The following is a 12,497-nucleotide window of genomic DNA, read 5'->3' on the forward strand; positions in this document are numbered from 1 at the left end:
GGTCTTGATACCTGAGGAAATGTTTGCCCAAGCGGTAGTTTATCACCAGGCTCCTGACCTTCCAGGCAGCAGTAAATGTCCCGAATAGTCTCCCCTGCCAGTTTGCTTGGGACTACTCTTTGGTGAATGCCAAGTCCCTTGGGACTTGCTGTCTGAGGACCACAGAGGGTGCAGAGTTGTGGGAACCCCAGGCTGAGCGAGGACCCATTAAGTTCAAAATAAAAGGTATTCTAGAAACAGGCAAGGGAATAGCGATGTCTTTATTTATTGATAAACAAGCTGAAAAACCAAGCTGGTCATAATCTGAGGGGGTGGAGTGCTCTTGGGAAGCAGGCAGAGACAGAGGAACAGAGGCCCCAGCCAGCTTAAGAGGGGAAAATTATGGCTGAGTAAAGCAAGAAAAAAGCATATTGATTTTCTCCTTTCCTTCTTGTAAGAGAAAAAAAAAAAAAAAGAAAGAAAAAAAACCCAAACTCGTTTATATGCCTCAATTAGGGCCCTCTAAAAGGCTGGGCATGGCCAGCCTCACAGGCATAGGGCCAGCGTGGTGGGACCAGGCAAGGTTTTCTCCATGGACTGTGCACAGGCTTATTGCAGTGCAGCAAACGTGCACAGCCACGAAACCCACAATGGTGGGTTTTTTCACTACCCCTATGAAGAAATTGTAGTTGATTCTCTCCCAAAGTAAATGCCCCTCTATACCTAAAGTATGTATAAACTAAATACCTATGTAATTGGGTTCATTCTTTTCTTCCCGAAAACTGACACCAACGTTTCTCTTCTTTTTCATAGAAAACACATAGAAAAAACTATTCCCAGGTATGCCAATAACCCACTGTAACTGCTTCTGCCTGCCTGCAAAATGCACCTGGCTGCCTTCGTGAAACGGATTTAGCGTGAACAAGCGCCAGGCTGCTCTGCTGAAAGCATTCCCCAGTCTTCAAGCCTGTAAAGATTCGTTATTGGGAACATGACCACGGCGAAGTGAGTTATTTTAATTCAGGGGTCTCTGTTGCTACGGCAAAGCAGAGAAGTAACCGAGAAAGCAATTCGGAACGATCGCATCCGATGTCATGAGAGGCGTCCCTATGAAAATACGAGATGCTCATAGGGAGGCAAACTCTGAAACAGCGCTGCTTAACAGATGACGAAGGGTGCATGATGAACCACCTCAGCAGAAATCATCTGCGCTTGCACCTGATACCAGAGGCACCCCGCAGCAGCCGGTCCGCTTGTCAGAGAGAGGGAAAGAGGCTTCCACAGATGACTGGACAGTAATCCACCGTGGAGAGCTGTCTCGTTAATAAATCTGTCCTCTGCAATGAGACTCCGCTCACACAGATGTGTCAGTTCCTTTATTCAGAGGGAGCAGCCTGAAAAAGATCGCGGTGGCTATGCTTTCCATGAACGGCACAGGCCGGGGTGAAGGGGCAGCAGCGAGCATCGGTAAGGAGGTGGCATGGTGAGCCTCCTCCACACCGCCCAGGCAGGTCTCCCCGCAGGCATCTTCTACCTACACACAGCAAATGAAGACAGGAAAGCAGGAGGCTGCCCTATTTGGCTGTGTCAAGCAAAGCTGTCAATAGCATCTATTTTTTAGGCCCCATTTGGCAGATCGTACTGTTGGATGTTTCACAGCGATAACGTTCCTACAGCCTTTTTTTTTCACCTCATGCAAAAAGGGTTTATAAATCCAAACAGCTCATGAACTGGAGGAAGAGAGAACTGGTCAGCAAGTGTGACCTTCTGCCAAGTTTTTGCTTTCTGGTTCATGAGTCAATTCTTTTTTTCCTCTTTCCTTTGTTAAGTTCTCCAGCACTGGAACTGAAGGAAAACTGGAATTCGGCTGTGGCCCTGGCCTTGCCAAGCTGCTGTCCCATGCAGGGTCAGCAGGACGTGGTGTCCTCTACAGCCCACCTCTGCAGCCTGTCTCCTGGCCATGCACTGCAACACTCTTGCTTTGAGCGAGAAGATGTGAAAGAACCAGAGGAAATCCTCCCACCGACAGAGAAAGGACTGCGCAAACCAACCGCTCCACTGGAGCGAAGCAGCTTTGCAGAACGACTGAAAGGAGGACTCCGGGGCAGTCTTGTTCTCCTTCACAGACATCAGACCACAGCACACGTTTCCTGTGGTACTCCATACACACAAGAAGACATTCAGCAGGTTCACCACTGCTGTTCGCCTACCACAAAACTTCCCCTTGAACACCTAACTGTGAAATAGAGAATGAAAACTCAATTAAAGATGAAAGGGGCAAATTATGCACCATAAAGTCAAACGACACTGACTCCTTTCCATCCTTCATCCAGGAAATAAGAAAGCTGGAAGTAAGCTGAAAACTGAATGAATACTTCATTTAACCTCACCGCCGGGATACTCTACATACTATTCTGAAGTTAAGAGAACACGTTCAATAATTTATAGCTAACCTTTTATCCTACTATATTTTGAAATCTACTCCCTTATACTAATAAATAAACAAAGGAGAAAGGGCACTTTGTGTGGCACCTACCCTATGAGTCAGTGAATATGTACGGGTGAGCAGGCAGAGGCATGGGCAGGAGCCTGCAGAATGACAAAAGGATGACAGAAACAATGTTTAAAAGTTCAGATGCCCCCAGTTATGGAAAGGAAGCAAATGGAAAAAAAAACACATCAATGTGGAAAAAATTAACCTGAAGAAACTAACATTTGAAAAGCACCTATGTCAGAACCCAAACCTACGGATATTCTCTTGATGGAGTCCAAAAGAAAATGACACCCACCTCAGTCCTGGGGGGGCCCAACAAGTTTTGCATATTTAAAACATTAAACCCAGGATGTTCCTGGGACCAGGATCCCACCTTTGCTATTTCAAGATATAATTCCTCGATTTGCTATTATTTTTTTTTTGCCAAGAAACACGGTTGAAAAAAAAAAAAAAAATTTTGCTAGCATTGCTGTACCGCAGCAGCAGTACAACCCTAATTCATTCCCGATCTGTCCCGCACACCCGATCCTCGGTGTGTTCACTGATCTTGCAAAGATGCTCTTCCCCCTCCCCTGCAGTACTACTGCTCCACTGACCGCAAAGCCCCTTGCCCCATCCCTACGTAACACAGCTTGGCTACGTGTGGCATCGGCTGCAGAGAAGAATCCATCTGTTGTGACTTCAAAGAAGAGAAGTTGGAGCTCTGTGATTCCTAAAAGCCACAAATATTCCACCTTGGTCTGCCTGATTTGTCATTAACATTTCTCATGCCTAAATTAAGAAGGACGCATAGCATCAGGTGCGTGCTGACAGTGTTGCAGCCGAACAGCTTTTATAGCTTAGCCTCGTTTCCCTCCACACCTCCAAACGTTTCTTGGTTGTGCCTGTTGCATACCAACACACAGCAAGCCATCGCAAATTAATATTATTAGTGTGCACTAACTATTAAGGGCTTGGTGCAAACTCCAATAAAACTATGGAACCAAGTATTTTACCACATCTATGGGGCACTGACCTGTTTGCCCATTTTCCCTGTTCTCAAAGATCCTTCAGCCTGGTACCCAACTCTGTGATGAAGCCTGTTTAGCACCAGTGAAGTTCCCCACATTCAGACTGACAACGTTCTGAGCTGAGATGAGGGAATCAAAGTTAAAATCCAGCCCATCTGCATCCATGAGTTCACTGCGGATAATGGACTCCATGTCACACTCCAAGCTCCCATTGAAAATATCCAAGTCCAAGTCACTTGGGAATTTCTCGTGTCCCATGACCGGGAGGTTCACGCTAGAGGAGTACAAAGAGGAGCCTGAGAGCGGGTCAGAAAGTGTTTGCATAGACTGATTGACAGGTGACTGCTGATGTTTGGTAGATCCCAAGCTGTTCGAGTCACTCAAGCCTATGTTACTGATGGAATTGGACAAGGCACGGCTGCCACTAAGAGAGGAGTTGTGGGACTGGTGCTGGTGATGAGGCAGGCTCTGATTGACCAGACCGCCCTGGCTGGACTGTGCGGCAAACGACATCATGGGGTCGTTGCGGAGCATTATATTCCTGCGGGAATTCTGGGCGGACACAGCTGTGCTGGCTTGTGACATGAGTGGGTCAGACTGTGTCATCATGACATCGCTGTGACTAAGTGCATCAGAGGCGAGGAGATCCTGCAGCGTCTGGTTGTTGTAATGAGAAATGGAAGAGAAGGTGGCTTGCTTGTTCTCCTGAATGGTCTGCATGGGCGACTGGCGGAGGGAATTCAGGGACGACGGCCCAAACACGGCGTTATTGAAACTACTCGATGGGGAACCCAGCCCTGAACCTTTGGAACCATACGGAAAACTGGAGCTTCTCTGCATTATCCCTCCTGTGGGCGACTGCTGGGAGGGAGGGAGTGTTATATTGTCCAAGAGATCATCCATGAGGTTATCTGTCAGTCCATCGTTCAAATTCATTGTCCCAGCCATATCAGTCAACCTAGGCAACTCCACAGTACACGGTTTGTTTACCGATGGGGACAAGCTCGATGGACTACTGTACAGCATGGGAGAAAGCGGAGCGTCGTCGTCTTGAACATCATCTAGTTCGGTGCTTGCCAAAATTGGTGACAAGCGGCCACTGATCGTACTGGCGTTGGAATTTGTACGGGAGCGAAAATCTGTCCATGCATCCAGCTCGTCGCTGCTGCGGGAGGTGGGACTCCCTGGCCACTTGGAGAGCTGAGAAGGGCTGTCCTCGCTCGTCTCCGGGGCGGTCTGCAGGGCTGCCTTTTTCTTAGCCGCCCGCCCTCTGCTCTTCGTGTACTTGTTGCTATTGTCCATCGACACAGCGCGTCTCCGGGGCGCCTTGCCACCTTTTCCACCATCGGGATTGATCATCCACCAAGAGCTTTTCCCGGTGCCTTCGTTCTGCACCCTGACGAATCGGCTGTGGAGTGACAAGTTGTGCCGGATCGAATTCTGCAGGAAAGGAACAAAACAAAATGTCAAGACCCTGCACCCTACTTCTTTTGCTACCCAAATCTCAATCATTAAACCAACATCACATGAAAACAGCAACATGAATAAAAGCACTGGGCCCTCCTGGGCATCACCACGGGTTTCTCGGGTGGTGCGTACGGGAGGGCTGCAGTGTGGCTGCAGGGCGCCAGCGTGCTGCTGTAAAGCAAGCCTCGTGCTTGCGCTAGCTGTGTATTCCTGGTGCCCACCTCCACACCCCCGAAAGCTGCGTCCTAAGGAAAGGAGCGTGACGCAGCTCCATTCCTGCTAGCAAGAAGCAAGATGGTTCTCCCTTACTTTTGACTCAGGACAAACCTCTACACTATCGGCAATCTTGCCATCAGTTCCTTGAAATAAAAACTGCAAAGGCACTGCAAAAATCTGACTCGGAGGGGTAGTCACACTCATCGCAGCCTCTGCAAATGTCTTTTTAATTCTTCACGGGCATGTGTGTTGTGTGTTTGTTATAATAATCCTTGATAAAACTGCAAGTGCTGTTGCTCCTCTCCCACAGGCACCCTGTGCATGACTGAGCTGTACTTTCTCTCCTGATTAGAGGCACCAGAATTACTCCCATACCACAGTAGCTGGCCCGCCGTCCCCTCACCATAGTATCCTCACAGTCATCAAAACGTGATGTGACACAGTACACGACGATATCCCTGTCCCTGTAAGCTGCTGGATACGGAGTTGTATAAAGCTGCTGTACACAGTCAGGTACCCGTTGCTGTACAGGACGCCACGAAATACAGTGTTTAGAGGGGACCCTGAGCACTGTCTGCTGTTGTGTATTACCCGCTTGCACTAGTCAGCAACATCTGTTGTTCAAAAACCATGTTGGCTCAAATTGATGATAATCACCCCAGAACGAGAAAGAGGCAGAGAAAACCAGCCCATGGTAGCCCTAGTGAAATGACTCCAGATTTAAACCAAATAACGGAGATGAAAATCCCTCTCCACTCATCCTGCTGATCTTGGGCTTAAAATAAGGCTCAAAGAAAGGACAAGCAAGTAGTATTTGTCAGTGAGAATGGTTCCAAGTTTCGTTGTTGTTTTTTTTTTTCCATGTGCAAGTCAAGATTTTTGGAGCTATTCCATATTCCTTTAGAAAACAGTGCGCTATTCCTCTAGGTTAAAGATGATCAAGTTTAAAAAGTCGCACAAGTTCTTTTTTCTTAAACTTTGGCAATTACCAGCTATATCTATAAAGAGGATAAAATCACATTTGTTCTACCAGTATGCTTTAAAAACACAAAGTCAACAGGATCATAGCATAATCACACCGTCCAAGATAAGTGTCCTTCATTTACAAAGCACTGAAGAAAATTCCAGATTTAAATGGGCAAAGAATGAACCAATCAACAAATCAATTCACGAGCATCTTGACATTTGCATCGTTAGGATAAATGGACGTTTGACATAAGTGAACTGCTGACACATTGGATGCATAAAGAGATACAGCCCAGCTTTTCTCAAACAATCCTTTTCAGTATAAAAGGCCTTTTTTTCCCCCTGTAAGTGTTGTGGTTTTTGTCAGATCGTGAAATGGAAAACACGCCTGAAGTTCTTCTCGCATGCAGACAGCAGACGCGGTTGTGATTATCACTTAATGAAAAGAGAAATCATATGGACCATGGTTCAAAATAGCAACTGTTATGTTTTAAACAATTCGCACAAAACAGCAGACCAGACTTCGCAGACATACTTCAAGAGAAGTTTGGGTCAGTGCCTCAGCTATAAACTTGTCCATTTCTAGGGGACTATCATGCCTTCAAAATATGGTGGATTGAGTTGCAGCATAATAGTTCTTCAGTGTAAGGAAGGAAAGAGCTTTTTATTATTTAACTGATGACATTTTAACTATATTTTGAGTCTGGCAACAGTCTGTTTCTAGCTTCTAATAACTAGGCACCACTGCTTACTTCCTCAGGTTTCTACCAACTGGCTGGAGAACTGCTGTTTTTTTGAAAAATAACCTTTTTTGATATTCCAGCTTGTACTGCATCAATGCAGGTAGCTCTCACATTCATTCCCTGTGACCTTCATGGGCAACTGTATGTGAGAACATCTGCACGGGGATCTCTCCTCGCAAAGAGCCAGCGGCAGGACGAGGACAACCACAGCTAGACCAGTACACCAAGCCAGGCTACAAGAGCCGTACAAACCATGCTGTTCCCCACCTAAAAATGCTGGGTATGAGAATACACACCACCATGACTCTTGCTAATGAAAAAAAAATCTTAGAAAACACAGAAAAGAAACACCCAGGGTAGTATAGGCAGCATGCCACATAGCTTCAGATATAAAACCACTCAGCCAAAGTGCCAGTAGCTAACAGTTTTCAACCTGTGGTATGCCCATAAAATGGCTTATTTCTGCTGGTGGTAGCTGTAGTATGACACTAACTGTACTAAAACCACCAAAAATCCTCAATGATAAAACTGTGAGAGTGAAGCACCTTTCAGGATGAGGGCTGCTCCTGCATGTATGGATATGTGTGCACATGTGTAATTTTCTTCTTATTATATCTTTTTTCTCAGTGTTGGTATTACACAAATAATAAAAGAATGTAATAACACTTTTGCATTGAAAATTGGCGGTTATAAAAAATCCAAGCAGTTTGTTTTCCTTTACATTACGCAATATGCCACTTATGCTCTGGCTTCTGTTTTTCTTTACTTTTCTGCTGTAGGAAGACTGTTTTCTTAAGCATAATTACGGGCCAATTTATTTTTGTGTACCCCATCTCCACCCTCTGTTCAAACACCGCCTTAAAACCCACTTCTTTCACGTAACCTCCCCCGCTAACCTCTTCAGCAACAGTATCTGAGTTTCTTGGTTTCTCCTCGTGTTGGATGCTCTGCCAAATCAAATTAGGGCTGGATTCCATTATCCCTTCATGTGCAAGTTTTGCTACAGAAGTCACCAGGATTGACAACTCACATCAGTAAAGGCTGTTGCGCTGTGCTACCAGGCTGTAATCTGGGTGGAAATAACACTATTTTCTACCTGGTTTCTGAGCTGTCACAGAATGTTCCCGTCTGCTTAAAATACTGGAAAATATCGTGGGACAATCTTTGCACACGACCATGTGCGTTGTTAGTAAGATATGACCATGCGACAAACCGCAAAGGAGGTGGGGAAGCAAAGAAAATACAGTTTATGATTTGAGCCTGCTGCTGTTCATGATGATGGAAACATAACACATTTTTCCACGCCAAAATGCAACGAGAAACTTTACAAGATCTATAAAGGAACTTCCACCAATCTGTCCTGGAGACCATATGTAGATGGGACAGATGCTAGCCAGGCTGCAGACACCTTGGAAAGAGCTCAGACACCACCGATGGGTACAACATACGGACGGTACAAGAGCAGAGTAGAAAAGAAATATGATGAGCTCCTCCCTTTATTAGTGTTACTATTTATACCGGACTTGAACGCTGTGCACTCTGCTAAAAGGCAGAAGGACTGAGGTTCCTGCAGATAAGATCAAGAGCATCCCGTATGGCATTGAGCCCAGTCCCGGTCCCCTGGGGAATTGGTGCTGCAGGGAAGAATGACCAGCCCTGGAGAGGAGGAAGGTCCACCAAGGGCAGAGGAACACACAAAGGGCGGGCAGATGCGGTGCGAGCAGAGGGCGATGCAGTGCCACAGGCAAGTAGCACTGCTGCCCTACCTTGGCTCAGGCTGATGGCACCAGGAGAAGAGGTGCAGCTGGCTGTCACCAGGGCAGCAACACGTGTGGTGACAGCACTTTCCCCAAAACCAGGGCCACGCTGCACCACATTTTGTCCAGTTAACACACCTTGAGGGAACCCAGCCACATTTTGCTTGCAAAAAAAAAAAAAAAAAAAGGAGAATATTAAATCAGCTTCGACGTCCTAGTTACGTGTCTCTCTTGATATTTTGATAAGACTGCAAATGGGTAACCTCCCAGAGAGGACACTCGAGCATTTCCAAAGTGCCGTACACCTGATTTGACGTGAACAACTGAACAAGTCTCCCAGGGCAGCTGGGACTGCGTATGATTTCGACACTTGGCCCCGGTCAGCCAACAGCAGCAAATGCTTGAGCCTTTAGAACGGAGAAAATTTCCCCTCCCTGTGCCTGTTTCTGCCTCTTCCAACCCGTGTTTACCTTGTGGAGCCCGTCCATTAACTCAGACACCAGCTGCAAGTGCTTCCACTGCAGTACAGAGTCTTTTTTGTCTGGAAGCAACATGTGGTATCAATTTATCATCCTCAACAACGCAACAAGGAATCCACTCACTTTAAAAATAAAAGGAGAGTTGTGTAACTTAACTCTTAAAAGCCCCCGCTATTTAAAAAAAAAAAAAAAAAAAAGGCTAAAGATTAGCAAGATGAGGTGCAGCTGGTGGCTGCCGCGTCCAAGTTACACACTGGTCTGTTTTTATTTCAGTGTTTTGTAGTGAGTGGCTAATTCGTTATTTCAGATACAGGCTCCTAAACTGCACACTTACAGCTACAAATCAAAAGCAGTTGTTTATTTTAACAATTGGGGGGATACTAGGACACCATGGGAGAAAAACAAATGTTATCTGCAGACCCATAAACGCTGCTAATGCTCACTTGGGAGAATTATACTTTATTTTATACGGTACTAACATATTTAATGTTCTAACTTCACCATGTGAAGTTGTCTGGTAGCCACGCAGTAGGGAAAGGCATCAGGTCTAACACCAGTGAAAAGAACCCATGAAAATAACCAACTTATCAGCCTCCAGCTGACTGGAGGGAGCTCCGCTTCTCCGTGGCTCTGCGTGCTCCCTTGAATTTCAGTTTCCAGCCCATGCCACCTTGCTCAAAATGCTGTAGCATAAATCTCCTTTGGCATGAACACCCCTACAGCGGGCCTCCACCAAAAATTAAACAAAAAATGAAACAAACTACTTTCTTTGCATTCAGTTGTCGCTGAAAGAGGTGGTTGCGAATAATCCAACACATTTTGCCCGCCCATCCAGACCGTTATCTGTGCCTTCTTATGAAGTAACTCAAAATTTGCTTCAACTACCAGTTTTACATTTTGTTCCCAATGAGATTCAATTGCAAGAAAACAGATATAGTGACTCCAAAATTACAAATAATTAAAGTTGCCAATTACGTGTACGTACGTAGGAATTTCTGCTGAAAGGGATTTCCGAGTCTAGGCAAGGAGATCTTTAGGAAGATCCAATCTCTTGGTTCCATACAGTCATTTTCTGCCTTGCTCTGTAAGACTGCAATGCTGCACTTCCCAAGGAACTCAGAAACCACCAACCCAAAGAGGTCTCTATTCCTCTATTCCTCCAAAAAGGGATCTACTCCTCTTTCCCACAAGTTCTTGCAAACCAGAAAAATATATGTAATTTAATAAAGTAGTGAGGGTGAAGAAGCAGAAAAAGCAAGAACTAAAACATAAGGAAAGTCCTCCCACAGTATCTATCCAGTTGTACCGATATACAACTTTTTCCATATAAAACCAAATCTTATGTATTCCAGATTGTTGTATTTGCCCTAAATTATGGAAGTTGCGGGGGGAAAAAAAGCATTAAGCATATTACACACCCAAAGAAAAATCTTTCCTGACACCCAAATGTTTTCAATGCTCGATGTTTGGTATCAGCTGCAAGTTCATAAGGCAGCTCCCGCAAACCCCACCAGATGTTCAGCAGAAGTAGGCGGTGAGAGCGCACCAAGGTCCCACGGGGGACAACATCCCCTTTGCACCCGGCTGGCAAAGGCCACCGTCCTCACAGCCTGGAAAGGATAAGTGGGATGACACAGGCTCAGCCCCACCAGCCAAGCATGCCCTCCTGCAGGAAAAAAAGGGGAAAAAAAACCCCCACAGATTTAGGGGGAAAAAGTCAGCTCGGCGTCTGAAGGGTGTCTCTGTGGATTCCCTTCCTCGTCCTCTCTTCAAAGGAGCATTTCTGACCTTGGTGGTAGGGGAACGGCTAGAAGAGGCCCCCGCTGTAATTAGCACTCTGCCCGCGTCTCCGCCTGTCGTCCCCCACCCCTGGGAAGAGGGGAAAGCCTTGGGGGTTATTAAAGCCCCTTGGGAGAGAACATTAAGTCCGGCGAAGATTTATCCTCCGAAATGTGCTGGCTCAGATAGGAGTGCAGTGCACGGATCTGCCTCCGTCCCGCACGCAGGGCGCCACGCTGTGCCAAATTACGACAGGGGAAGGTGATTAGCGCAGGGAAAACAAACCCTCCCTAACGACGCGCGCCTCGCTCCCCACCGCCCCAGCTGCTCCTTGCTACAAGGGCAGGCGGCAAGCGTCGTGCCCGCCAAGGAGGTTTATGCCCTCCCTTTTAAAAAGAAAAACATCTCAATGCACGGAGCTATGGGAACCGAGTCGCTACTTAATCAAAAGTTTTTCCTATTAAAAATAAATTAAAAAGTTAATTCTAGCTAAAACAACTGCTGCCTCACTCTTTGCAAACAGTGATACGGCAAATCACTAAGCTGACGTAAATAAAACTTAGCTGAAAATGCACACTGCCTGGAAATTGTCTCAGAGCATCACGCTTCCAGTTAGCAGAAAAATCTCCAGTTATTTTACAGTCAGATGTCCTCTGACCACAGGAGTACTCTAATAAATAACATTTGTTTTGCTGCGAGTAGAGCATGCCAGTTGCCGTTTATTTTTTTTCCGCTGGGTGTTGGGAGATGGGAAGCAGAGAGCGAGGAAAATGCTGATACTTTAACTAATGCAGCTGCGGAGCAAGAAAAGGCTGCGCTCTCCAGCAACTCTTCCCAGCGTCGGGAGCCACATAACCCAGCACCCTTTGCTATAGGAAGCCCCCTAAAAAGTAATGCGTTAGCCTCTGCCTGCTATGCCAACACTTTTCCACGTTAAAATGGGATTTGGGAACCAGGAGGCAGGCACCGTCATCGAGAGGTTAGTAAAGGCACCTTGTCAAGAGCTGCCTTTTTCACTACCTTCCACGTGCTATGTACCATGGCTGCCCAAAATTCAAGAACACTACTCATTTCAACCAAAGGATTTAACTTAATTACGAGCACGCAAAAAGAGCCGCGTACAAAAAAGCTACAATGGATGCACACGGCTGGGTCTTTGCCGAGCCAGATCAAAACAGTTCTAATTTATGTTAAGGAGTAGTGTCACCAGCAGATAACATCTTTTTTTTTTATTACTCTTTTTTTTCATAATGGCAAGCCCCAGCACTTAAAGCGTTTCCACTGTAGGAACTTTGGAAATGACACCACGCTGTATTTGTGGAGCCCCTTCAGCACAGCATCACTGTGTTTCTCCTCCTCCATGCCACGGAGCCCCGAGAGAAGTGCAAGCACACACAATTAATCAACCCCAATATTATACGTACAGTAACTTTTGTAGAAATAGCTACCACTGTCAGCACAGCCCCAATCCACCAGCTGCCGAAGCTACTGGGAGAGTCCTCACAAACCTCAGTGGTCACCCAGTGAGACCTCAATGAAAACCACGCAATTTTACTGCGAGGCTGACTTTCACCCTGAAGGCTTTGGGTTTGTTTTGCTAGAAAGAA

General features: G+C 46.2%; 1 protein-coding gene across 2 annotated transcripts in view; it reads right to left on the reverse strand.

Annotated features, from left to right (window-relative positions):
* The window catches only part of FOXO3 (forkhead box O3), a 96,481-nt gene that overhangs the window by 13,243 nt on the left and 70,741 nt on the right, over positions 1-12,497 (reverse strand). The window contains exon 2 of one of the 2 annotated variants that reach the window (XM_063329834.1): positions 3,489-4,923. The exons of the other annotated variant lie outside the window; for it this stretch is intronic. Coding sequence (XP_063185904.1) covers positions 3,523-4,923 — 1,401 coding nt within the window. The 3' untranslated portion in view covers positions 3,489-3,522. The remainder of the gene's footprint in view (positions 1-3,488; positions 4,924-12,497) is intronic. 2 annotated transcript variants of the gene reach the window in all.

This window comes from Chroicocephalus ridibundus, chromosome 3 (genome assembly GCF_963924245.1).
Source record: "Chroicocephalus ridibundus chromosome 3, bChrRid1.1, whole genome shotgun sequence".
Taxonomy (NCBI): domain Eukaryota; kingdom Metazoa; phylum Chordata; class Aves; order Charadriiformes; family Laridae; genus Chroicocephalus; species Chroicocephalus ridibundus.